Source organism: Lethenteron reissneri, chromosome 12 (genome assembly GCF_015708825.2).
Source record: "Lethenteron reissneri isolate LAM-NWPU_2019-01 chromosome 12, ASM1570882v1, whole genome shotgun sequence".
Lineage (NCBI taxonomy): Eukaryota > Metazoa > Chordata > Hyperoartia > Petromyzontiformes > Petromyzontidae > Lethenteron > Lethenteron reissneri.
Genome location: NC_083790.1, coordinates 2,398,606 through 2,423,706, shown reverse-complemented (window position 1 = coordinate 2,423,706; position 25,101 = coordinate 2,398,606). Strand labels below are relative to the sequence as shown.

The following is a 25,101-nucleotide window of genomic DNA, read 5'->3' as shown; positions in this document are numbered from 1 at the left end:
GAGGGTGAATTGGCGGGGACTGAAGCGTTCAACCCTATTCCGTGTGTGTGTGTGTGCCTGCTTTGCCGTCGGGGCTCAGATGAGAACAAGTGCGGACAGCTGGAGGAGTTCCAGGACTGCCTGGCAAAGTTCACGCGCTACAGCTCTGTGCGCCCGCTCGCCACGCTTTCCTACGCCAGCGACATCTACAATGGCTCCAGCATCGTATCCAGGTGACCTGTCTCCTCGCGTCCCCCGTACTTTTTAATCATAAGAAGGGGAAGAATTACGACATTTTATAAAGTCTCCCCAATTTACATTTACCCTTGGAGAGAGAGAATAATTCAGGGGTGTGGGAAAGCACAGAGAAGGCAGCCTGAATGGGTGGCAACAATTGCCCAAGCTTTGTGATCCTATATTTGGATCATCTCCATGAATGTGGTTCGTAATGATGTCCCTCTGTCTCGCCCCCCCCCCCTGACCGAATGTTTTTTCTTCTCTATATTCAGGAATATCTTAACCTTGTAGTTCAGGACTCTGAAGAGTGCCATTTTGTTGCAATTTGATGTGTAACAGACATATGTAACTCTTAACTACGTGTTAACAAAACGGAACTTGTAATTACGGCAAATTAGTACTGGTGTGTAATGATGCACAGATTTAATGTTGATTCTTGAGCTCGTGATGCATGCATTGAACGACTTGCGTCGGAGCCAGTGGGTTTAGATTTGTGCGTTGTATGTCATGCCGCCCCCAGCCACTAGTGTTTATTGCATTTGACACTTTGTGAAACAAAAAATCTGGTTTTGAATGGCATTGGGATTATTCATCAAATCTGTATGGGGGCAGGGGGGATTAACCATTACACCCCTGATATTCTAAATTTGTCGAGAAATATTAGCAACATAAACTTGTCATTAGTATGTAGACTGATGACATTCAGTGAGACCGTTTAATGTCTTGCTAAATGTTGCATTGATTGCCCTTAAAATCGTCTCTGATGTCTGAAAAGACATTGGTTCAAAGAACTTAATTGAGCTTCTCTCAAACTGGCCTTTGAAGGGCAACTATTATAGACTCGGTTGTAAGTGATTTAGCAATTCAGTTGTTTTGTCTGAGTTGGTGAATTGATGCTGCCACCCGCCGACTTTATGCATACGTTTATTAGGGCCTTGTGAGGTTAAGCGGGTCCATTGTTCGGAGTTTGTAGTCGCGGACGTGCACAGACAGAGGGGGAGACTCTTTTTTTATTTTCCAAAGAGTTAATTTAAATCGACTCGGGCCGTATTCTACGGTCGTATCGCAAAAGCTGTGTCGACAAAGCGATGCTAAGTGCGAGTTTGGGATGAAACCTAATGCACAAGACCTCTGAGATACACAAGCGCAATTGAGAAACGTTTTAACACCTAATTCAGAAGCCTGAAAGTTACGTGAAGGAACAATGGTTGGTTCCAAGTGGCACCTGATGGCGGGGACGCGGCTTCTGTTTTTGCCACGCTCCGTCACGCGTTCATGGCATCCCATTTGTGTTAAAGTCGGCACGTTGACTCGGCCCGACAGGGGAAATGTCAGAGCTGTGGTTCTGCTTCCCAGTTGTCTCCGGAAAGCTCGGCAGTGCAAAGAAGAAGAAATTACTTCTTGTAAATACAGGTAGTCCCCGACTTACGATGGAGATGCGTTACGACGACCCCATCGTAAGTCTAAAATATCGTAAGTCGAAAATGGCCTAGCCTACCCAGGAGTCTTAAAGAATGGTGATAATTTAGCAAAACAGAGCAATTTACAGTAGCGTACTGTATAAACTATATGCGTACAGTACATCCCGGCAGTGTCCCAACGTACAGTATCGTACCTCGTACGCTGCTGCGTTTGCCTGCCGCGTGAAATGTAAAATATTTTACAATTTTGTCATATCGCTATCGCCATCGTAAGATCGAAATATCGTAAGTCGGACCATCGTAAGTCGGGGACTACCTGTATACAAATGCATTTTTGCCCTGACAGTTATCTGTCGGCTTCCATACTGCTAATTGTATATTTGTATTTTGTGTAACTTCTTTTGCACCGTACGTAGAGAACCGTGATAATCGAAGGTGAAGCACATTTACCTCCGAAGGCAAACGTACTTCGGTGTGGCGTTAAATAATCCGTGTGTGCGCACGATTTTTTCCCCCCTAACTTTTAAGTAATAATAATGACGATGCCTTTTATCGCGGCAGTATCGAGTTTGATCGGGACTGCGATTACTTCGCCATCGCTGGAGTGACCAAGAAGATCAAGGTGTTTGAGTACGGCACGGTGATCCGAGATGCGGTGGACATTCACTACCCCGTGATCGAGATGACCTGCAACTCCAAGATCAGGTGCGCTTCCACCACTCCGCAATCCACCGCCAGTCCACCCACGCTGCCTACGCCTTGGCACCGATCTACAGGGGCACTACGATCGGCGGGACTCCATGCTCTCACGGTCGTCATCATCACCAGGGTAGTTCTCGTATAAGCAACGCATGCTGACGTAACACAGTAGAGGGGGAAAGTGGAGGCAACCTTGTATTACAAGCATACTACTTCGGATATTATAATAATTTACATGTAAGGCGCCTTCCGCTAATGTCTCAGGGCACCTAAGCACACACAGCCTTACCCCCAAGGGGTGTGTGCTTGTATCCAGATTAAACTGCCTCTGAAACGGTCCTGGCAAAAAGCGCCCCTTCAAACCCGCATTGACCTGGCGATCGATACGGCATGGAGGAGGACTTCATCCAACAGTGGACTGACAAAACAGCTATATCAACTGATGTACATTTGTGAAAAAATTAACTTGTTGATTATTAATGTATTTCCTTATTTTTTATTAAACATTGCTTCCGTGCCCGGTGCTGCAGCTGCATCAGCTGGAGCAACTACCACAAGGGCATCCTGGCCAGCAGTGACTACGAGGGAACCGTGATCCTCTGGGATGGCTTCACGGGACAGAGGACAAAGGTTTTCCAGGTGTGGAGCGTCGCCCTTTTAAACATTGACAATGGCTTGGGTCAGAGTGCTGGGCTGGCATCGCTGAGATCCTGGGGTTCAAATCCAGGTTTTAACCACCTGTGATTAAAACTGGGCATTCAAGCGTAGCAAGTTGATAGTCTCAACCTGGTCACCAGCGACTGCACACAAAAAAACAGTCACATTAAAGTTGGTCCTGAAACTAATTTGGCAAAATTCCAGCTCTTGAGAAGTCCATATCGGTTTGACTTGCTGCGTGTCGAACATTACTCTCTCGGTGGCAGAGAGGCTTGGGGAAGTGTTGCCCCTTTTTCCTTGTGTGCATTAGAGGTCACCTGAAGGGATTTCAGAGGTAGCTCTGTAACATCCGCTTCCCTGGGCCGTTGTCGAACACGTGGTGGGTTGCATCATTGCCCTGGGACAGATGTGAATGGGCACCTTGTCGCATGACACGGATGCCGTCATGAAAAGAAGAAACATTTCCACGAAAAAAAAACATTGGTGGGGAAATAAAAAAAATCGTGTGCCTTTTGCGGGACACCCAAGAAAAGTTTAATCTGTCGTTAATTTCAGAGTTCCGGGAAGGTAATCTATCGGTCAGTGCCCTTGCCACTAGGTAACTTTACACAGAGTTTGTTTCAAGTCTCACAGTTTGTGATGTTTATGGTAGTAGTAATAATACCGTTATTTATTTATCCAGGAAAACCTCACTTCTGCATTGAGATATTTGCATTTTCCTTTTAAGGAGTGCTGAGCATGTGGAAGGAAACTTGAATGCCCAGAAAAAAAAAAAACAGATATAGCAGCAGGGGATAACAATTGGAAGGTTTGGACAAATGGATTAATGCCCTGAGTTTGATTCCCCAGCTATGGGCATCATCAGTAACATATCTCAACCGGTTCTGGGTCAGCTTTTAATAAATTTGAACATGAGTACCAGAGAGACAAAGGTGGCTGTGCATGGTGCTAGCCACACCACGCCCTCGTGCACAGTTTCGGCCTTCGTAGATGTACTCTCTTATGGTACTTGTCCCAACAGTCTGTATGCCTTTGGAAGGTGGGGGGGGGAGCTTTGTCTTTGTCCATATGCAGTGTTGTTATGATCAGCAATGCGATGATCGCATGGTGAAATTGTATTCTTTTGGAATGTTCACTCCCTTAGGAACACGAGAAGCGATGTTGGAGCGTAGACTTCAACCTGATGGACCCCAAGATCCTAGCGTCTGGGTCCGACGACGCCAAAGGTAAAATGGCAAGGCCACACTCTGTTGGGATGATGTCATCAGGGATGACCAGCGTTCCTTCTGGGCCAAGGGCTCTTTAAAAGTAATTATTTTTCTCAGTATGGTTTCCAGCTGTTCGGACAGACTCTTTCCTTTTGAAGTCGATTGCACAGATTTGGGGTTCCCCCCCCCCGCCCGCTCGCCGTAATTTGATTTGGATAACCAGGCTTGCTCTGGTAGAGATATCGTAGTGCTGATGAGGCTGAACCCCTGTGGCTAAGCCGCTTAGCTTTTGAAATTCCGCAAACCTGGACAATAATTAAGCCAGAGAGAGTTGTGGGCATCTGGAAGCTCTTATCTCTTGCCTCAACCTCTCTTTTCTTCCTGGCAACTGTGTTTTATCTCGTGGTGGTGGTGGCGACAGGGGTGTGCGATGTCATGCTCCTAAATTGACCCCACTTTCCCCGGGGTCTTGCAACTCAATTTTGTGTCCTGTTAATCACACTCCGTGCCAACTTCCCACAACCCCTCAGTGCTTTGTTATTGCTGGCCTGTAACTTCCTGCTCATCGACAAAGGACTCCATTGCTGGTCTTTCTCAGTTGCTGCTCTTTATCTCCATCTCGCCTGCGCCGTCTCTTCCTTCCGCTGTGTTCCTCCACTTCTTTTACGTTCCTTCATCATCAACTCTGCAGTTGGTTTTCACATGACGTGTCCCGCCCATTTCTGCTCAATTCCTTTTGCTTTAACTGCAGCACGTGACCCCTGTCTGTTCCTTATACCTCCATTCCTTAACCTACCCCCCCCCCCCCATCCAGTCAAGCTGTGGTCCACGCACTTGGACAATTCCGTTGCGTGCATCGAAGCAAAGGCCAACGTCTGCTGCGTCAAGTTCAGCCCCACGTCGCGCTACCACCTGGCGTTCGGTTGTGCAGGTAGCCACTCACCTCTGCACCGCACATTTTACCTGTGACTGCTCGCTCGCCGAATCACGCGTTTGTTTTGGGGAGCGGCGATACGGTGGGGGTACGGTGGGGGTATTTTGGGTGGTACAGTTTGGGGGTACGGCGTGGGGGCGGCCCTCACTTGCGGCCCGTGGCGTTGCCGTGCCTGGTGTTGCCCAGTGCCGCCCCCAACAGCAATCGTTGGGAGATCTCTGGCCGGATGTCGCGAGAGATCATGCGGTCCGGCTCGTTCCCCTCCCCACATTTGTAAATCGAAATCGAGTCCCACACCTGCGAAAAATGCATGTGTTAAGAATATATTTGCAATCCATGCACGCCGGGACCTCTTGAACCATTAGGCTAATTGATTTAATGATGTGGAACAAGACAGAACATGAGATAGACGATGCTAATAAGAAAGAAGAGAACATTTTTTTTAATCGAATTGTTGTCCTGAATTGTCTCTGTTCATTGAAGTGTTGCGGTGGGGATGAGGAATGGCGGTGAATCGTTATGTGCCGAGTACTCGCTGCGGTTAAAAATCCATCACCGTAGAGGTTATGCAGACAGATCTCGATGTACACGACTACACGCTTCAAATAAATCGGCGGCAGTTGTGTTTTACAACAAGGAGGGCACTGTAAATCATCAGTGGAGGATTATTTCTTTTTTATTCTTCTTTGGACAAGCATTAATGTGTACTCGCTGAAGAGTGTCGAGCTGTCCTTGCTACCCTCCGTGACATTGTCACGGGCGTAGTAAGCTTTTATACCCTTACATTTAATTGGGGAAAACAAGATTTGGTGAATAAAGAACTAAGACTGTGAGAATGGTAAGCAGATGAACCCGCTGACGACCTCGGGACGGTAATGGACCTCCTTTTGGGGGCATTATTCCACTTCTTTTCTGGCTACCGTTTCACAAAAGCCCTCGTTGGGTGTGATTTTCCACCGCACGGTTGATTGGGCCAGCTTAATCGGAGCGGGTGATTCGTTTGCCAGTCTTTGAAAGGTGGGGAGGGCTCGCGCGAGCGTGAAATGACCCCTCCGATTGCGCTCCGCAGACCACTGCGTCCACTATTACGACCTGCGCAACACCAAGCTGCCCGTCATGGTGTTCAAGGGCCACCGGAAAGCCGTGTCGTACGCCAAGTTCGTGAGCGGCGAGGAGATCGTCTCTGCGTGAGTAGCGCCCATTGAAGCGCCGGGCGTTTAAAGTGGCAGGGGGCCAGATTAACTCAGAATACGCACCCTTCATGCGCAGCTCGCCAGTTATGAAAGTTGTGCTTAAAGAGAAAGTTTTTTATTTCTGTAAAATAAAATCTAAAATGATTCACTAAGAATTTTCTGTTCAAATTAATTTACCTGCAGAGTCAAGAAACCGTAAAGGCCGATGAATTGAGCTTGTGCCGGGCCTTTTGCTGCTTCTGTGTACGCCCCTGCGACACTGGCTCCGTTTCATCGCCGGTGCTAGCATCTACTTACAAAATCAAGGGCTTCATTCATTCACGTTGTTTTGTTTGGGCAGCTCGACAGACAGCCAGCTGAAGCTGTGGAGTGTGAATAAGCCCCACTGCTTGCGCTCCTTCAAAGGCCACATCAACGAAAAGAACTTTGTGGGGCTGGCCACCAACGGAGACTACATTGCTTGCGGTGAGCGCAGCCTCCGCACGCTGCTCCCCCCCACCTCGCCTGCACCCCCACGCCCCGCTTATTGTGTGCACAGACACACACGCGCGTGCGATCATGTTTTAATCGTGACAATCTCCGATTTACCTCCGTTCTTTTTTTGGCCGAGCGGTGGAGGCGCTCGCCGCGGAGGTTGTCGCCGTCGTATCGAAGACGGCGTTTTCCGTCGTTCGTTTCGCATGTCAGCGTCGTCGCACGGTTCCCCCGAAAGTATTCGGGAAAGCAGTAGCTGGGTCACTTGTGCGGTTGAGATGTACCAAATTAGAAAATTGCCCACAAATTGCCAGTTAAATACTTGCGATGACAAATACAGCGTGCTGGAAAGCGTTAGCTAATCGTTGCGTACGGATGATTTTCCGGAATACATTTGGCTCGCGTCTTGTTAGTTGCGCATTGCGTGTGTGGTGGAGGCGGGCGGCGGGGGGGGACGGCATCGCTCGTTTTAAAGCGATCGTACGTCACCGGTCTGTCACGCCCTCCACCAAACCCCCCTTCTGACCGTGCCACTGGTCGCTCCGCTCTCTCCACCTTCTCTCGGCCACAGGAAGTGAGAACAACTCGCTGTACGTCTACTACAAGGGCCTCTCCAAGATGTTGCTCACGTTCAAGTTTGACATGGTGAAGAGCGTGCTGGAGAAGGAGAAGAAGGAGGACGACGGGAGCGAGTTTGTGAGCGCCGTTTGCTGGCGGGTGCTGCCGGACGGGGTGAGCACGCACGCATGCAGCCTGGCCCACAGGCTCGGCCGTTTGCTCGCCACCCTTCACACTCGCTCGCTCACCCGCTCACTCCCTCACATGCAGATGCTCGCTCATCCATTCACTTGCTCGCCCAGAGTTACTCAGCCACAAAATTCCCCTCGCCCTGGCTCACTCACCCACAAAATGTATGTACGTATGTATGTTGAACTTCTTTCGTACCGTACGTAGCCAACCGTGCTAATTGAAGGTGCGGAATCCACTCGCCGAAGGTTACTCGCCCACAAAATCCTCTCAACCAAAGAGCTATATAACTCGGTGGGCCTTACCTGGTAAAATAAAAAATAGTTTTACTTATACTACTCTTTTTTTTTTCTAAGAGTAAGCGTGGAACCCTCACGGCTTCCTATATTCAGTTTCCTCGAGCAACCCGGCGTTATTGCGGGCGCGTGCACAACGGCATCGACCTGTTCGCTCTCGTACGTGGATCCCGCGATGCCAAAATTTCTACGAATGAGAGACACCCGCGGCCTCCTCCAGGAAGGACAGACAGACATTGCCCGGGGCTGTTTACCCATTATCTTCGTATCATCCGGGTCTCGCTTGCGCTGCACGCATCCATCGGGAGTTGGCACGTGACCCGTCGCGATGGTGCGGTTGCGTGCTGACAATCGCCCTCTTTGATTTTTCCATCGCGCCGCTGTTGCTTTCACTCAGGCTTGGGGTGGCAGTGGGGGGAGAGGGTTTGTTGGGGGGGTGGGGGGGGGGCTTTGTTATATAGGCAGTGGGGTTTGGTGGTGATTTAATTTGGGGGGGTACGGTGAGGGTGGGGGGGGTGGCTCTTGCTTTGCGGACTGTGGCGTTGCCGTGCCCGGCGCTGCCCGATGCCCACCCCCCACAGCAATCGCCGGGAGATCTCTGGCCGGGCGTCACGAGAGGTCACGTGGTCTGGCTCGTTCCTCTCCCCACAAGCACCTGGCCGGTGCAAATAAATGTGAAGATCGGGTCCCCCCGGCCCCCTCCTCAGAATGTTTGTTCATACCACTGAACGTATGTCCCCCCACCCCCGCCTATTTGTATGACCTGGCCACATCGATATATTATATTAATTGGCTCGAAGCCTATATAAATTAAGCCGTTAAGGACGAAATGTTTTATATGTTGAACTTCTTTCGCACCGTGCTAATGGGAGGTGCGGGGGAAGGCCAACAAACAAAATGTCTTGTATACGCATGGATTATGTAACGCTTTAAACTTCCACTTGTTTTCAGGAGTATCTAATTAGCGGTAAAATTATCAGCGCTCATGCCAGACGCGCAGCAGCAAGCCGTACGTACGTCCCTAAAGCGCGATGAGACAATGGGAACTCAGCTCGCCATTCTGCCAGCCTTTTATCAATGATTTGGAGACACATTTTGGCCAATCCTTCATCAATTTGGCCAGTTTTCGGTAGAGTAATTGCCTCACAGCCACGTGGCTTTATAATAAAAGTTTTTTCATATCGGATGTTCTTCGCTAAGTGTTATCATATCCCCTTTTTACGGATGGGTAGAGCCTTGCGCAACAAGGCTTTCAACCTCAGTTTTGTGAGGCGGAAAGAACAAATGCGATGTCGTAATTTCCACCCACGGTTATTTTAGAGCTCCATATGTACATTCTAATTGAGTAACGAAGAATGTTTTTTTTCTTTCTTTCATCACCACCTCGGAGAAAGACAACACCTTAACGATTGGGAATATTAATCGTCCTCGCGTAAAAGCCGGCCTCGTGTTTCCGCTGGCGTTGAAATCAGAAAGGTCACGGGCGCTTTTCTCGGGCGACGGAAATCGATGCAAGCGGAGGGGGGTGCCCAATTAACCAAACGTCACGTAGGCGGCACGGTGGGTGGGGTACGTGCCAGCCGCGTGGGCTCCGCGCTCCGCGGTGCTACGAGCGACGTGGGGGCGCGTTGGAGGCGAATCTCGGTCCTGCTGAGAAGGACAGAGAGGGGGCGGGGGGTGGGATTCTCGCGTAATTGAACGTTTAATGTGCCAAGGTGGCATTGACCCACCTGCTGGTTGTGTGTCTCCGAGCTGCCCGCTGCGTTTTGTTGGCTTGCTCCTGGCACGATTTCAGTGCCCACGCGTCTGTCCCCGTGGAGTTAAGATTTAATGACGGTTTATGTTGCTGCTGCTGCGCTGTAAATGAGTAGCTCACCGGTTCCATTGGATCTCCCGGCGTGACCATTTGGAATGTGGCAGCTTTCTTGAATTTCCCCACCACCGCTGTCCACACAACGGTGTGAATGGGTGCGCCAAAGTTGATCTACGATTGGCACGATGGGTGTGGTGGGGAAAAGTGTGGGTATTCCCACCTCTTCGAAGACATCTGGCCAGTGTGGAAGAGTCGGCCCAAATATTGTATCCTCTAGTGGGGGCTGCCTGCAACCTGCTAGTTGCAGCCCCTTGTCAGCAGTGGCACGGCTGGCTACGTACGGAGCGAAATAAGTTCAACATGCATACGTGTGCTAGCAATTGCCAAACTTCACCTTTAAATGTTAATTGTACAGAAAAGAAAATGTTTACGTTGGTTTGCATCAGCCGTTGTGTGGTGGGATTAGTGTGGAAAAAGTTGAATTCGTGATGTTGCTATCGCTTTGCTTAAAGTGAATCTCGCCCCTGCAGGACTCCAATGTACTTGTAGCAGCCAACAGTCAAGGAACCATCAAGGTAAGGGCACTGTGGCACTGACTGTAATTGCTTTTTTGAAGGGAAGGCGATGCACCATGCACCTTTGTAAGATTGGTTGTGTTGGAGTGGTGGAATCATTACTTGGTATAACCGCGGGGAACTTTGTTCATTGCCTATTACTGCTGATGAGATGTGCAGTGACCCGCTGCTGTTTTTTTTTTGCTCAATTGCGATCGCTCGTCCGGGTGTGTGTGTGTATGGGTGGAATGGTGGTGCGGTGATGTGTGCATTGTGCTGTGAGCCCATTGAGGTTCACTTTCCTGCCACGGCTCACGTCATAGACGAGTGATGTGTCAAACGGTAGTGGGCATCCCCTAGGTCAAACTACGCCTTAAATAAGTATGTAGTGTGGTGCGTAAACACCAGCATCGGGGAGACAAAATCTGCCGATCTTTGTGGTGGTCATATTTGCCTTTGATGTGTCTTGTTGGCTTTAATAGGTGCTTGTAAACACTTGCCGCTACAATGACTAAAGGGTGGGATTTTCTTGTGCATGTGGTTACTTGGGTAGCGGTGGTGCAGTTGTGCTCTGAACACCACAGGAGCCCCGGTTCGATTTCCGGCCACGGCTAACATAAGGGACGAGTAACATTGAACCGATTCGCTCACTGGAGCTGAAATGAGTGCCTCTTGCGGTGTGTAAACATCAGCACTGGGAAGACAAAAGCAGGCCAGGGGTGGGGCCCCCGGGCCACGTCGCCACCACTGCGTGGCGTAGCGGTCTCAATAGGCGCTCGCCAATCGCACTTCACTTGTCTGTTGCTTGTTCCCATCATTGCCGTCTTCTTACCCCCCCCCCCCACCCACTCTCTTTGGCCTCAGGTGTTGGAGCTGGTGTGAGGGGCTGCCCACTACAACCGCACTTTGCGCGGGACCAACCTGCGGCACCGCTCTCGTACGACGCACAACCCCCTCCGTGGTCGAGCGGTGGACACTGCCCGACCAGCCCGCTTCGCCCACCGGCACAAACCAAGCCCCCCCCCCTCCCCCCCATCACACGAAGACGTTTCCATGAAACATAGCGGATCTCGCCCTAGACATTGTGACATTGGTTTCTTTGTGTGTGTGTCTACACAGCTGACATTTACAAGGCGTCAAGATGGACATTTTTATTATAAACCAAGGGTAGCGGAAATGCGGATGGCAGCGATGTACCGAGCGCTTTACGCTGCGACGCGGCGAGCCCGTCGGCAGCCGGGATGGGACGATCGCCCGGCAAAGACTACGCAGGCGGCACACCGCGCGTGGCTTTCGGGGCAGAGGATTCGAATGTTTGCCGTCGAGCCGCGACTGGAGTTGTGCGCGACAGTTGGACACGATGGGGGAGGAATGGGAATAATTTTGAGGAGTGGATACACGAGTTTTGCGCGTGAATGCTTTTGTTTGCGACTGCGCGTGCAATGTTTCTCTCTCGTGCGCGCGTGTATGCCTGGGGTGGCCCAAAGCTGTTGCAAGACAGCAGTCTCGTTTTAAAATACAGGAATGCAGAGGCTTATTCAGTGGCTATGTGATAAAAGGCATGGCCTCGTTTCACTTGAATGAAAAGACCTTCTTTGTGCGGCACGGTTTTTGCTCTCATCCTCTGGCCCCCGCTGGGTGTCGGCGGTTTTACTAATTTGAGTTTACAGTATTTAAAGAAGAAGGTTATGCTTGCAGATTCATTAGGAAACAAAAGAACGCTAAAACAACGATGCAGTTGGCGTAAATGGTGTGCGGTGATGAAATGCTACAGAAATGGATTTAGCTTCCTTAAATAGGTTTAAAAAAAACACAAATGTACAGTATTTTGGCACTTTCTTCACAAAAGTCTCAAATATAATTTTCTATTAAAATCTACAAGGGTGTAAGGAAGCATATTAAGAATCTTGGGTTCACTTAATTTTGTATCGTAACGGAAGTAAAAAAAGAAAATGTACGTGTTGGGATTCATCAATCTTGTGATCTTTGTGAAGTCGCAGCACACGGAGAGTAAAGTGTGTTGTCTGCCGTTCGTGCGGCTACAACTGGTGGGTTGGCCATGTCAGTGTGACACGGACGTTTGGTCTGGGCTAATAATTATATTTTTTTCACAATTCCACAAAGGGGGCAATGAAACAGCCAGCAAAAGTCCCTTCCCCTGGTTGATTATTATTTTGTATTATTATTATTGCCATTTAAGATCATAATTCGTGTTGCACTGAAATGAAATGTTCGTTTTCAGTCTTCGGTGTCTTCCGCTTTTGATCCTGCTGTGTTCCTGCGGTGTTCCGATGGATGTTTGTGTTCGTCCCCGTTTTGTTGCTCGCTGTATGCAGACAATGCAAAGTTTCGTTTTTTTGTTTAAAGATGAGAGGCTCCAGGCCTGACTTATGCTCTGCTGGGTAGATGTGATGATTTAATGAATGGGTTCACGTAGTTTGAGGATCGAGGTATTTTTTTCCAAATCCAGGCCATTGCGGGACTCGTCAAGTTTCCTGCTTTTTACGCCAAATAATTAACAATGACTGACAAAGTTAATTGTCAAATTGACTTGCTGTTTGAGAAGTGCTCGTGCACAGAGAGAAGCTTGCCTTTTAGAGCCGCGGTAAGTGTAACGCCACGTAATAAACAAGGAGTATAACCTGATGAAAACATACATTCTCATGGGTTCCGTGATGATGTCCATGGGTGTGTAATCCGGAACTTGTGTTCTCAGAGAATGTTAAGAAATCTTGAATTCGTTTGTGCAAATGCTAGAGATGTTGGTCGTTGCACGAGGAGAGCTTGACACTCAACTTGTCCATCCTCGTCCACCCTTCGTGCTCCTTTGTCCGTACCGAGTGTCCCACTGGTGTTGGCGGCCCTAACACGTGGCGTGTAATCTACACAAGTATCCCGAGTAACATATCACTTGCTAATAACGGGTCTGCACGCGGATGGAATAAGACTTGTCTTCGTGGAAAGGGTGGACCTTGAGGGAAATCAATAGAGGACTGCATTTGAAGATTGCCCTTTGCTGCAACCACACTAATCTGATGGCCACACTGTTTGCTAAGCACGCAACGATTTGTCCTCCGCAATGCGATGAAATAATCCCAAAAAATTACATCAAGGTCACGATTTGATTTTTGGAGATGGGTTTTTTTTACCATTGTGAGATGTAGCAGCCTCCATTGGCTCCAAGGTTCGGGAACCGATTACAGCGTATATGAATAATGACAATTATTTATTTGATATGTCACATGTATAAGATTGGATTTAAATCCAAAAGCCATACATTTTGCTGTGTGCATTAATCCAGAATCACCTGGGTTCACAATTCGTGCGTAAGAATTGTTTATTAATTCGTATATGTTGTATGTCATGGGTTCACTTCACCCCTACGGCCGTGTAAAGGGGCTCCATTATCCCAAATGTCTATTGTCGCCAATAATAGATTCTTACATCAAACGAATCGCGATCCTATATAACGACCATGGGTGAGTGGGTGAACCCTTTCACCCCTAAATTGTAACATGCCTGTTTCTTGCCTTCAGAGCACCAAGGCACCACATTCGGTAAAACCATCAACGGGTGAGGCAGTGTTGTTTCTTTTAATGAAAATTTTCTATGGACGTATTCATGCGTTTTTTTTAATTGTAAGACCCATGATATCAGTGGGCGAAAATCCCGAAGCTTGATGACCACAACCACCCACCCAGAGACCAAAGCGTGACCGACCTTGACGGGGCAAAATTAATTCACTAATTGGCCAACTAATACCACATTCGATAATTAAGAGTGGGTTCAATGTTTTACGGCTTTAGTCTGCTGAGGCTAAGACAATAACTTAAGTGAAATCCACAGACTTGAGAGCCGTTCTATATCTCGGCCACTATGCTCGCCTCGGGGCTTGAGCTTGCTGGCTTGCTGTGTAAGACGCCTGAAGTGGCTCAGCCGTTGCTCGGCTCCGAGCCGGCTCAAGTTAAGCATGGCTCTGAGCTGGCTCACTTGAGGTCGGGCCTAAGCCGCGGCCGTGACTAAGAATACGGGCCTACGACTTGCCTAAAGCTTTTATCATCAACTAAATTAAACCCACGACTAAAATAACGCGTCGACTATTAACACTGCTGGCTAGGCCATATCTGTCGGCCGCTTGGAGTCTTTCGAGATGACCTGACCCTCTACGTTGACTTCCCCCTTGGCCACAAGGGTTTCTGGAAGAGCCGAGTGTGTTCTAGAGTTAAATGTGGGGACCGGCTCGTGTGTATGTGTGCAGTGCGATTGTGGGAGTTGGTACCTTGTGCTCATTTTGTACTTTCTGTCCGTGAAAAATAAAGACAGGGTTTTACACTGCAGTACTTAATGCATTTGTTTATGATTTCCATGCGCTGCGATTATGGGCCATTTTCACGGTAACGGTATTTCCACATTGCACAGAGTTTCAACAGCAGCATTTGCCCCGCAGCAGTTTCTAACAACCTGTTTGTTTGGCTGGCGGTCCAAACGATTCAGGCTAAAAATCTTGCTTTGCGTCGGAGATCTCACGAGATTCGAGTGCATTCCGGATGATTTGGGAATAGGCGAAGTATTGGTATCGCCCTCCCCCTTCCCCCCAAAGAAACCAGCTGGGACAAGATGGAAAAAAAAAACCTTTCGGGGGAAACAAAGATTTGTTTGATTTTTTTTGTGTACCGTAATTGTGCTTATGGAATTCGAATTTGGAAACTTTGCGAATCAGGCTTAATAAGGCTCCTTTTACGGTGAATTAACTGTTTGTGGTGACCTGGGTTCAATTCCTGGCCATGGGAAAACGTCATTTGCAAGTGGTATCTGAAAGTGTCCTGAGTTGGCTCGGTTGTGAAGAGGTATTGTGTGCGGTGTATAAATGAGCACTGAGAAGACGTCTGGAATGGTGACACCCCCCCCCCCCCCATCATATGCAATTCTTGTCTAAATAAGGTACTCTCATGGCACGTCCCAGAAATCTATGCGGCTTCGTCTTTGTGCAGTACACAATGCAATTTAGATGTATGTAGAGTGCATGCAACCGTCTTCTTGGTTCTTTCGGTAAAGTCACGTAGAAGGGAAGTAATACAATAATAAAAATAACACATAAAATAATTCTCACGACGTTTCGGCCACAACGCAAGCAGCCGTCCTCAGGTGGAGAGCAGGTCTGTCGAGAAGACCGTTTGAATGACACACTCCAGGCTTGGAGCGACTATTTAAGCTGGGATGGAGGGGGGAAGGGCGCCTTGACAAAAACAATTGCATATCAAGAGGAATTTAGCATATTTATGCATGCAACCGCCTATGAAGACGTCTGCATATAACGCCTTGCCCAAAATCGAAACGTGTATCCACTTTAATCACGCTCGGGCTCTATCGTATCTCAAATCTTCCTCGTCGATGTAGAACATTAAAACGTATATTTTTAAAATCCATTTTCAAAAGAGTAATAGGCCGGCTATGATTCCTATACTCGATCAATGCTCCCGTTATTAAAGATAGCGACACACTTTGTGATCGATACTCACATTTAAGATAATGACTCAGTGGCAAGATCGATCCGTAGGTAACGTTGATTTTTATTTTTCGCGGAATCTTTTTTTTTGTTGCCCTAATCGTAGGGCCCATCCAAAGGGTGTGAGAACGTGAGAGACATTGATGGCAGCTGCCCCAACCTTGGTAAAGTTGAGATGCAGAACATATGCCGGGGCTGGGGAATCTCGTTCCTACCGAGATCAAATAGAACTTTCAAATATCTTTGGTGGGCCGCACATTAAAGCCCACATTAGAAGTAGATGCAGCGATTGATAGATTTTGTTTTAAAGCTGTCTCGGGAGTGGTAAGGCCTATTTTAACCACAAGGAGCATTACGTTAAATCTCGGGCTGCGTCCGGTCCGCGGGCTCTCAGTTTCCCTCTTTCTACCATGTTCCATGCTTCCTCCATGCCCTTCACGGGCCCATGATAGCCAATGTCGGAGCTCCTGGGACCAACTTTTCCGTGTAAGACCTCGGATCGCAATGGATTGACGTCCCGTTAGATCAGAGACGTTATTGAAACGAGGATGCGATGCAATTGCGGACGACACGGTGGATGGGGTGGGTGCCGACTCAGATTTCGGTCGCCTTGCTTCTCCCCATTCATTTGCTCCCACGATAGGATAGACAATACAATTGTACCCTTTACCATTGACGTTGCCACTAAATGCAACCACGGATCAAGACACTGCACAGAAACAGGTCGGAATATTTATTTTACACCGAGAGAGTGAGGCGAGTCATGGAGCCAACAAAGATTGAAGTTTCTTATGAGCTGAGGCTGGCAGTCGACAGCTCGGATGGCTGGGGGGAGTTCCTAGACAATGCCAGCAACAATGGGAAATAAGCGAACTCCCACTGAGCGGACAATAGAACAAAATCTCCGTTGAACAAGACAGTTGGACACAATCTCAGTTAAACAAGACAGTAGGTCAATATCTCAAATTGAACAAAATAGTCGAACAATATCTCCCCTTGCCTGTTTGAATCCCTCACTTGAGTTGAACATTCTTGAGGTTCCCCACCAACACCTGCACGTTTAGTGGGTTGTTTTTTTTTGCTCGTGAAATTAATTATTATAATTATAATATTTAAACCGAACCGCACACATTCCGCGGCGGAATTACACTGAGCCGTTGAGCAATGCCCGTGCTGTTTTTGGGGGTTGAGGTGACTCACGCAGCCGGGCAGGTGTTAGCGAATCGTTTTGTTAATGCGTCATTAATTACGCAGCAGGACGCGTGGACTTGCTTGTCGCCACGTGAAGTGCTTCACCCGGCGGGCGATGGGGGAGCCCTTAATTGGACCTCGCTGCAGGGGAGATCCGCGCGCGCGCGCGCACGTGTCGCGCGCTTATCGATTTATCCTTTTTGTTAAGTATCTCATTAAAGGACAGAAGCTTCGATTGCGCCTGGGTTCGAGTCCGGTGATGGCACCTCAGTCAGCGATGTGTTGTTGTACGCAGACATTCCATTGTTGCTGTATTACATTTGGTTTTTCGCGTCGGCTTTCGCGACCAAATATATTCATAATAAAGGTTTGTGGGTTAGATCGCGTAAGTATAAATGTGTCGTCACCCTCCACCACCCGACACAGCCAATTAGTATGGGATTTGTCACGTAAACAAAACGCCAATTAGTTTACTACTTCAACCCATCGGTGTGTTGGAGTGTAAATCCACAACATTTACAATCTGAGTAGTACGATATTTCGCTGGTAATTACATCAACCAGCATCATTGGGCGATTTGCCACAATAGTGAAGCCATCCACCTGCTTCCGGTCTTAAATAGAGCAGCATCAGGACGACGACGTCACTGAACCCAATCAGGTGCAGAGATCAGAGGCGGGGGGGGGGGGGCTATTGTAATTATATAACACGACGCATTTATACTTACGCGATCTAAGCCAAAACCCGTTATTATGTATTATATTTGGCTTAAATTTCGATTTAAAGCTTTCGTGACTGCATAATAAAATACAATTCTCACAAGAGAATTGTATTTTAGTTATGTTTTAGTTTTATTATTTTATTATTTCCCTTCTACGTGACTTTACCGAAAGAACCAAGAAGATATATTTGGCTTGTCGCTTAATATGGGGGGAGGGATTGGAGGGGGCATTTCCAGCTCTGCGTTGTCGGTTTGATTGGCATGCGGGAATATGCCCGCCACCACCCTGTCGGTCCATGGGCTAAAATCCGACATTTGTACCACCTCAGGGAGCGCAACTTTCGGAGTACCAATGTATTTACATGGCTGAAGAAGTGAATACATTTATGACCAAACTAACGTCACATGGCGATCGCATAATCCACTGTTATTGGTCACCGAAATTGAGACCACTAAAGTTATGCCACCTTAGGTGGCACCAACAAATGAAAATAATCTGGTCTCCACTCATGGACTAAATGTGGATGCGAGGCAATTTAAAGGCCCTCAGAAGTAGTTATGCGATGCCATCTTCCGCAGGCGGTGTTGTAACATTCGCTGCTTTCTGCCGGAGTTCCAAATGTTACATTCTTGCGCCAAGACTCGACAGTCCAAGTGGAATACAAGCCATGGCCCAGCGGGGTCCTATTATTCGTATTCCCTGTGTTCATGATAATATATAACTACGACTTTAATCGCATTAACGAAAACCAATTAACTAAGAATGCACGCTAGAAAATTAAGAACAATAAACATTTCAGCTTTAGAAGCCCCCTTCCGTCTGCCCTCGCCTTTGCGTGCAACCCTTCGGAGAATTTACGAATTTAAATGTCAGCATCCCTACATTGACAATAAGTAGCTCGTGCGTTGCTTCTCTAGGCAATGCACGAACAATATCTAGTACAACAGGAACAATTAGTATAACCAAATAACCAGTTTGCGTCTGCGTTTTGGGTGACACTGATTTTGGCCAAACGTGTATTTGACGAAGCATCTTTGGCATCCACACAATTACCCTCTAGTCTCTGCATATGCCACGAAGAAGGGCCATTGCCTGAAACGTCGCCCGTTATATACTCTTCCGTTTAAAGCCACAGTGTTGTTTATTGAGGCACGTTTTGAGATCTGACGGGATTGGCCACTTTCTGAGTGGTTGGTCAATTGATGTCAAACTGTAATAATTTCAAATGTAATATCACCTCCACTCGAGGGGGCTATCAAAACATTGGACCATTAAAATAAAATGCAAAGACAATGAAATAATGCTTTCGCTAAAAGCCACGAGGTAAATAGCGAGTCTTGCAACTGCCTCCTAAAAACACACCGAGGCTCGTAGCGTGCCGGATCACCGCCGCCAAGGCGTTCCAGATCCTCCTTGGGGCAACGTTTGAGAAGGCACGACCCCCCCCCCCCATCCAGCGTCGAGAGCAAGAGCCGCCGAGGCTGGGAGAGAAGTCGCAGCTCCTGCTCTGAAGAGCGTCGTTGGGTATCATCAACCCCAGCCGCGTGGCAGCCCAGTCGGGCCCGCAGGCACACTGGTCCAATACCGTGCGTAGCTTAATAGACCAGAATGGCCAACTTATAGTGGATGCGAACGCTGGTTGGAGGGGGGGGTTATTCTCTGTCGTTAAACTGACAACACGACCCTTCTCCCCCCCCACACCCATCGACCTCGGTGGGCGCTAATTGAATTATGCGAGTCGGGGGAGGGAACGAGCAGCACACAATTAACGCGCCGCGACTAATTGCCGTTTGCATTTAAGGGCAAGTGGATGAATGAGTTTAACCTGGGCTGCCCTCTATATATAGCCTAACCTCTTCGTTAGCGCTGCCTTTCGAACGCTGCTGGCCCGTTGTATACACACGGTCGTCCAGATGTCTTATGATCCCCATTTAATTCTGAAAGACCTCATATTTTAAAACTAAGGCTTATTTAAAACATAAATGGGTATGCAAAGGAAAACAATGTTAGGGGTCAATAATTGGAGGGGGGGGGGGGGTCCCTAAGACATCTGGACCACCATGTACAGGTTTCTCCTAGCTCTATGCGGGTTCGGTTTGTGCGATTTTGCCTGGATATGTGGCTAACCTATTTCTACACAAAATTCGCTATTTGCGGTTAGAATTCACTCATATGCGGCTATGCAGTCGTACGCGAGACAACGCTGTTCCTGTCACGTGTACGTTACTCGGCAGCTGTCAACATTTTTTGGAACGCCCTTTAAACTAGGGAAATCTGAAAAAAGCACATAAAGACGCATATCCCCCTGTATAACATTAACGTGTCTGTTGGGGCAAGTGGTTTGAGCGAGCACCACAAGACAAAGATCCCCCGTATAGCTTTGAATAGACTGTTGGGGCAAGTGATGTTAGCGAGCACCTATCAAAGGCCATTACAGCACACAACAACAACAACAACAACCGCCATTCGCCACTAAGTGGCGGTGACGTCACCACGACGCTTGTGCCAGGCCAAGTGCACCTTGAGGCCACGTGAAGTGTCGAACGCCCGCTGGCAGGAGGTCACGGGGCAGACCCAGCAGGTGCCACGGGTCGACTGACCGAGATGACCGAGATGACTGGCTGATGCACCACCTGTGCCCCCTACCAACTCGCTGTGCTTTAGCCACCCGGCGCTCCGCTCGTTGTTGTGAGCGTCGCTCCTCCGCCCTCCGTTGTTGTTGGAGGGCGACTGCCTCCAACTGCCCAGTAGAGTCCTTCACGAGCCTCCTCCACTGAGGCCGATCTTGACACAACTGGTACCAGTCATCGGCAAGTCCACTCAGCTCCACGTCCTCCTGTACCACATCACTCCATCTCTTCTCTAGCCCGTGCCGCGCCCGTTTAGCCCCTTCGATCCGGCCGAACAAAAGCTGTTTAGGCATGCGGTAGCTGAACACACGCACACACACAAATAAGACACGCGTGTACACAGAGCATTTGGAGGGTGGGTTTCGGCGTACTGAGCTGTCCACTTAGACATAATGGGAATTTCACTGCAAGACAGGGATGGCTTTTTAAGCTCACCATTAATTCTATTTGATTTTGTTGTCACCCTCTCGTCGTTACTCACGCCGGGCACGCGGTTGAGAGGCAGGCGAGGAGGGTTGGGGTGGGGGGGTAACCTTGGGCCAGGGCTCGAGATGCTGGGGTCTTTAGGGTATCATGGGTTACGGCTATTGCCGTAGTTGTGGATACTGGTGGGGGAGGGGGGTATTTAGTGTACGATTTTATGTTTTTGGTAGACTACCTATATCTATATCAGGGGATGTTGGCCGTATCAGTCTGCTACGTGATTCGGGGGTAATAGAGGTGTTTATCAGGTGTGCTGTGGTATTTATGAGAAGTGCTGCAATACGAGCCCATGATTATCTCAGCAGCTAGGGCAGCGTTGAGACCTCCACGCACAACGTTGCCATTGGCTGCTGCAGAGCGACACGCTGGGCAGCAGAGGGCAGCGCAGAAACGTCAATTGCTGTACTCCACTTCTATGAGCCCACGTCCATGCTCCCCCCCGCCCCGCCACGCATCCATCCAAGCCGCACTGAGCAGCGTGGTGAAGTATGGTCAAGTAACCCCCACGATCCACATGCCGTGGGGAAAGCCCTCATCCAGCAGTGGCTTGCCTAACGGGCTATGCAGGGGTAAGGTCGAGAGGGTGACTCCGATGTATTGTCGATAGCTGCGGGCGTTATTATGGATTCTGCAGTGTTAATTAGGGGTGCTTGGGGATGCTGTGGTTCTGGGGGGGGGGGGTTAAGAGGGGCTGTGGGGGTCTGTGGTGGGAGGCGGCCGGGTGGGGGGGGGACATTTACGAGTCTTAATTCAGACCCCCACCATGAGATTTAAGAGCCCGTAGTTTCGGGGTCCCTCTACACTGTGTCCTAAGATGACCCCTCCACCCCCACCCCACCCCTTTATCGTGGCACTGATGATGGTCGCTCATGCTTCTATTTCATTCGGCCTCCTGCCCCAAGCTGATGGAGGAAGACGGCTACACGCGGAGAGGAATAATACCATCGCCGTCATCTCGCGCCGTGACACCCACCGACATCGTTGTACTGTACTATACTATCCTCCAAACGCCTATGCTGCCGACCGTCGTCCGCCCGCACAGAGACCAGCGTGGTGAAGTATGGTCAGACATCCCACTAGGGTCCCACACGCCTGCAAAGGCCCTCATCCAGCAGTGGATTGACAAAAGGGGCTGCGAGTGTACAGGTGCACGTTTTAGAAGCTCTGTCAACGTCACATTGTCACACACTAAAAATAACAAACAAAAGAAACCTTCTTCTTGGTTCTTTCGGTAAAGTCACGTAGAAGGGAAGTAATAAAATAATAAAAATAAAACATAATAAAATAATTTTTATTTAAAATAATAAAAATAAAACATAATAAAATAAATTTATTTTTATTATGTTTTATTTTTATTATTTTATTACTTCCCTTCTACGTGACTTTACCGAAAGAACCAAGAATATGAATCCCTGCAGTCACGAAAGCTTTAAATCGAAAAGAAACCTTACCACATCTCTCCTCTTTGCTCTGCAAAAGGGCCAAGACCCTAAACGTCGGTCCCGTATATACAGTAGATGTAAAACTGGTGAAGAATGTTGTGAGCGTTTTCGTTGTGCGCTCGGAGAGCACACGATCCGATGTCGTCTTGGCTAGGTGTAGAATGCAATACCTCTGTTTTGGGATAATTATCTGAAGATTGCCCCCTCCCCCCTCGCTTTATCTCGGAGCACTGAAGCTCGTCCAATTGCCGCTCGGAGTCAGCTGGAATTTATTTTAATTGAATATCGATTTTGTTTGTTGTTGGTTTTATTTTATGAGTTGTACGTTTGAATAGATGCCGACGTCCCTGTGAATTGATTATCGCGCACTCGGCGTGCCCGTCCAGAAGTCGCCAATTCGATCTCAGGGCGCGGCACCGACAGCCGTTTCTTAAATCACTTTGCCTCTGTCCACTCGGCGGTCGGTTAGGAATGGGTCCACCCACGCTCCATTGGCAGGGGGGTCGTGTGTTGGGTGTGCGTGCATGTGCTCAACTTCTATCGCACCGTACGTAGCCATCCGTGCTCCCGCGTGGGGTAAAGCGTGGCTGCTCCCGCCTCTTCCGAGGCCTCGGCGTGGAAGAGTAGGCCAAAACACTGTACCATTTAGAAGTGCTCTCGAAAAGCTCCCTCCCGTGTAGGCCCTTCCGCAAGCGGTGGCGAGAACGAGCAATTGCAGGGCTGTGCCTTTATCACCTTTTTAAATGCATTCGCATTCGATTCGACAAAATGCACCTATCGCATTCAAGGAGCTATCACACGAATCATCGTTTACGACTCCAACGTTGTTTGTGACACGGTGGCGTGGCGGCGGAGATACAAAGGCGGTTGTGTGCTGGCAGCGCGCGTTTTCACAGCTGTCCAAGGGGACACCCCCCCACCCCTTCCACTGCACCCCGACATTTTTCCGAGATTCACTCATTTTCTCGGGAAGGTAAAAGAGGCGAGTCTTTGATGGGTTGTCGCATGCCCTTGAGAGATGACTAAGATGCAACAAGAAGGGGCTTTGGAGATACGAGACCCATAGACTCACGCAAAGACCCATACGTCGTACAGAGATCCATAGACTCACATATAGACTCACAGACTCACACGTTGGCCCATAGACTCACGCAGAGATCCATACTCACACAGAGACCCATAAACTCACACAGAGACCCATAGTCACACAGAAATCCATAGACTAACGCATTGACTCACAGACTCACAGACTCACACGTTGATCCACAGACTCACGCAGAGATCCATACTCACACAGAGACTCATAAACTCACACAGAGACCCATAGTCACACAGAAATCCATAGACTAGCGCATTGACTCACAGACTCACACGTTGATCCACAGACTCACGCAGAGATCCATACTCACACAGAGACCCATAAACTCACACAGAGACCCATAGTCACACAGAAATCCATAGACTAGCGCATTGACTCACAGACTCACACGTTGATCCACAGACTCACGCAGAGATCCATACTCACACAGAGACCCATAAACTCACACAGAGACCCATAGTCACACAGAAATTCATAGACTAGCGCATTGACTCACAGACTCACACGTTGATCCACAGACTCACGCAGAGATCCATACTCACACAGAGACCCATAAACTCACACAGAGACCCATAGTCACACAGAAATCCATAGACTAACGCATTGACTCACAGACTCACACGTTGATCCACAGACTCACGCAGAGATCCGTAGAATCACGCAGAGACCCGCAAACTCAACATAAATCTGGGGAAGGGCTTTGGGTATGCCACCCATGCGGAGCAAAAGAAGGAGGGAGAGGGGAGGATGCGGTGCAAGGAGATACGAGGGCAGTCGCTGTGACGAGAGGAGAGTCAGCGTAGTAACTCAAGGAGAGAAGCAATACTCGACGCGACAGCAGATCTTCTGGCTCAGAAGAGGCTACAGGAGAGCAATTGGTCAAATGTGGGACGGGGTACATTATACAACATAAATCGTGGACATGTGAGAATCAAAGCGCATTCAAAAATAAAATACAAATTACAATAAAACGTCTCCAAGTTAATTTCAAAATGCGCCCTTGGCGTTGTGTCCAATTGCATCTCTCGAAGAGGAATTCCTCACTCGGTGTTTTTGAGAACGACCCGCGGAAAGTGATATCAAAGAACCACTTCCGGCATCCAATAAATGGACCTTGTTATCCACAAATTCACACGTTTCATTCTGGGTCCTCTGGAGTGAGACGGTGCAGTCATCGGTGACCGGTCTGACAACATCTCGTCGCTCCACTTGAGAATCCGTTTTTTTTGGTGTAAATTATTTTTATTGATCCAACCACGTGGGGGTGGAGGGGGGAAAATGTTTAACTTCCGCGACAGGTGAGTGGTGCATAGCGGGATAGGCGGCTCGGACAGACAACGGACGCGCACGTGGAGGACGGTGGCGTGGTACGGTACGTGGTGCGTCTCGTCGGGGAAGGAAGGGGGGAAGAAGAGGGGGGGAGGGGGGAAAGAAGGGGGGAGGGGGGGGAGATGGGGGGAGGGGGGGAAAGAGGGAGGGAGAGGGGGAGAGGGGGGGAAAGAGGGGGGGAAAGAGGGGGGGAAAGAGGGGGGGGAGGGGGGAAAGAGGGGGGGGGAAGGGGGGGAAAGAGGGGGGGGGAGGGGGGAAAGAGGGGGGGAGGGGGGAAAGAGGGGGGGAAGGGGGGAAAGAGGGGGGAGGGGGGGAAAGAGGGGGGGAAAGAGGGGGGGAAAGAGGGGGGGGAAAGAGGGGGGGAAAGAGGGGGGGAAAGAGGGGGGGAAAGAGGGGGGGAAAGAGGGGGGGAAAGAGGGGGGGAAAGAGGGGGGGAAAGAGGGGGGGAAAGAGGGGGGGAAAGAGGGGGGGAAAGAGGGGGGGAAAG

At 49.0% G+C, this 25,101-nt stretch overlaps 1 protein-coding gene across 3 annotated transcripts in view; it reads left to right on the top strand.

Annotated features, from left to right (window-relative positions):
- COP1 (COP1 E3 ubiquitin ligase) overlaps positions 1-14,549 on the top strand; it is a 30,515-nt gene extending 15,966 nt beyond the window's left edge. For all 3 annotated transcript variants that reach the window (XM_061550420.1, XM_061550417.1, XM_061550419.1), the window contains 10 exons: positions 80-212; positions 2,199-2,342; positions 2,867-2,975; positions 4,138-4,219; positions 5,016-5,132; positions 6,205-6,322; positions 6,669-6,793; positions 7,374-7,534; positions 10,189-10,233; positions 11,077-14,549. In XM_061550420.1, coding sequence (XP_061406404.1) covers positions 80-212; positions 2,199-2,342; positions 2,867-2,975; positions 4,138-4,219; positions 5,016-5,132; positions 6,205-6,322; positions 6,669-6,793; positions 7,374-7,534; positions 10,189-10,233; positions 11,077-11,094 — 1,052 coding nt within the window. In that variant the 3' untranslated portion in view covers positions 11,095-14,549. The remainder of the gene's footprint in view (positions 1-79; positions 213-2,198; positions 2,343-2,866; positions 2,976-4,137; positions 4,220-5,015; positions 5,133-6,204; positions 6,323-6,668; positions 6,794-7,373; positions 7,535-10,188; positions 10,234-11,076) is intronic.
- The last annotated feature ends 10,552 nt before the right edge of the window (positions 14,550-25,101 follow it).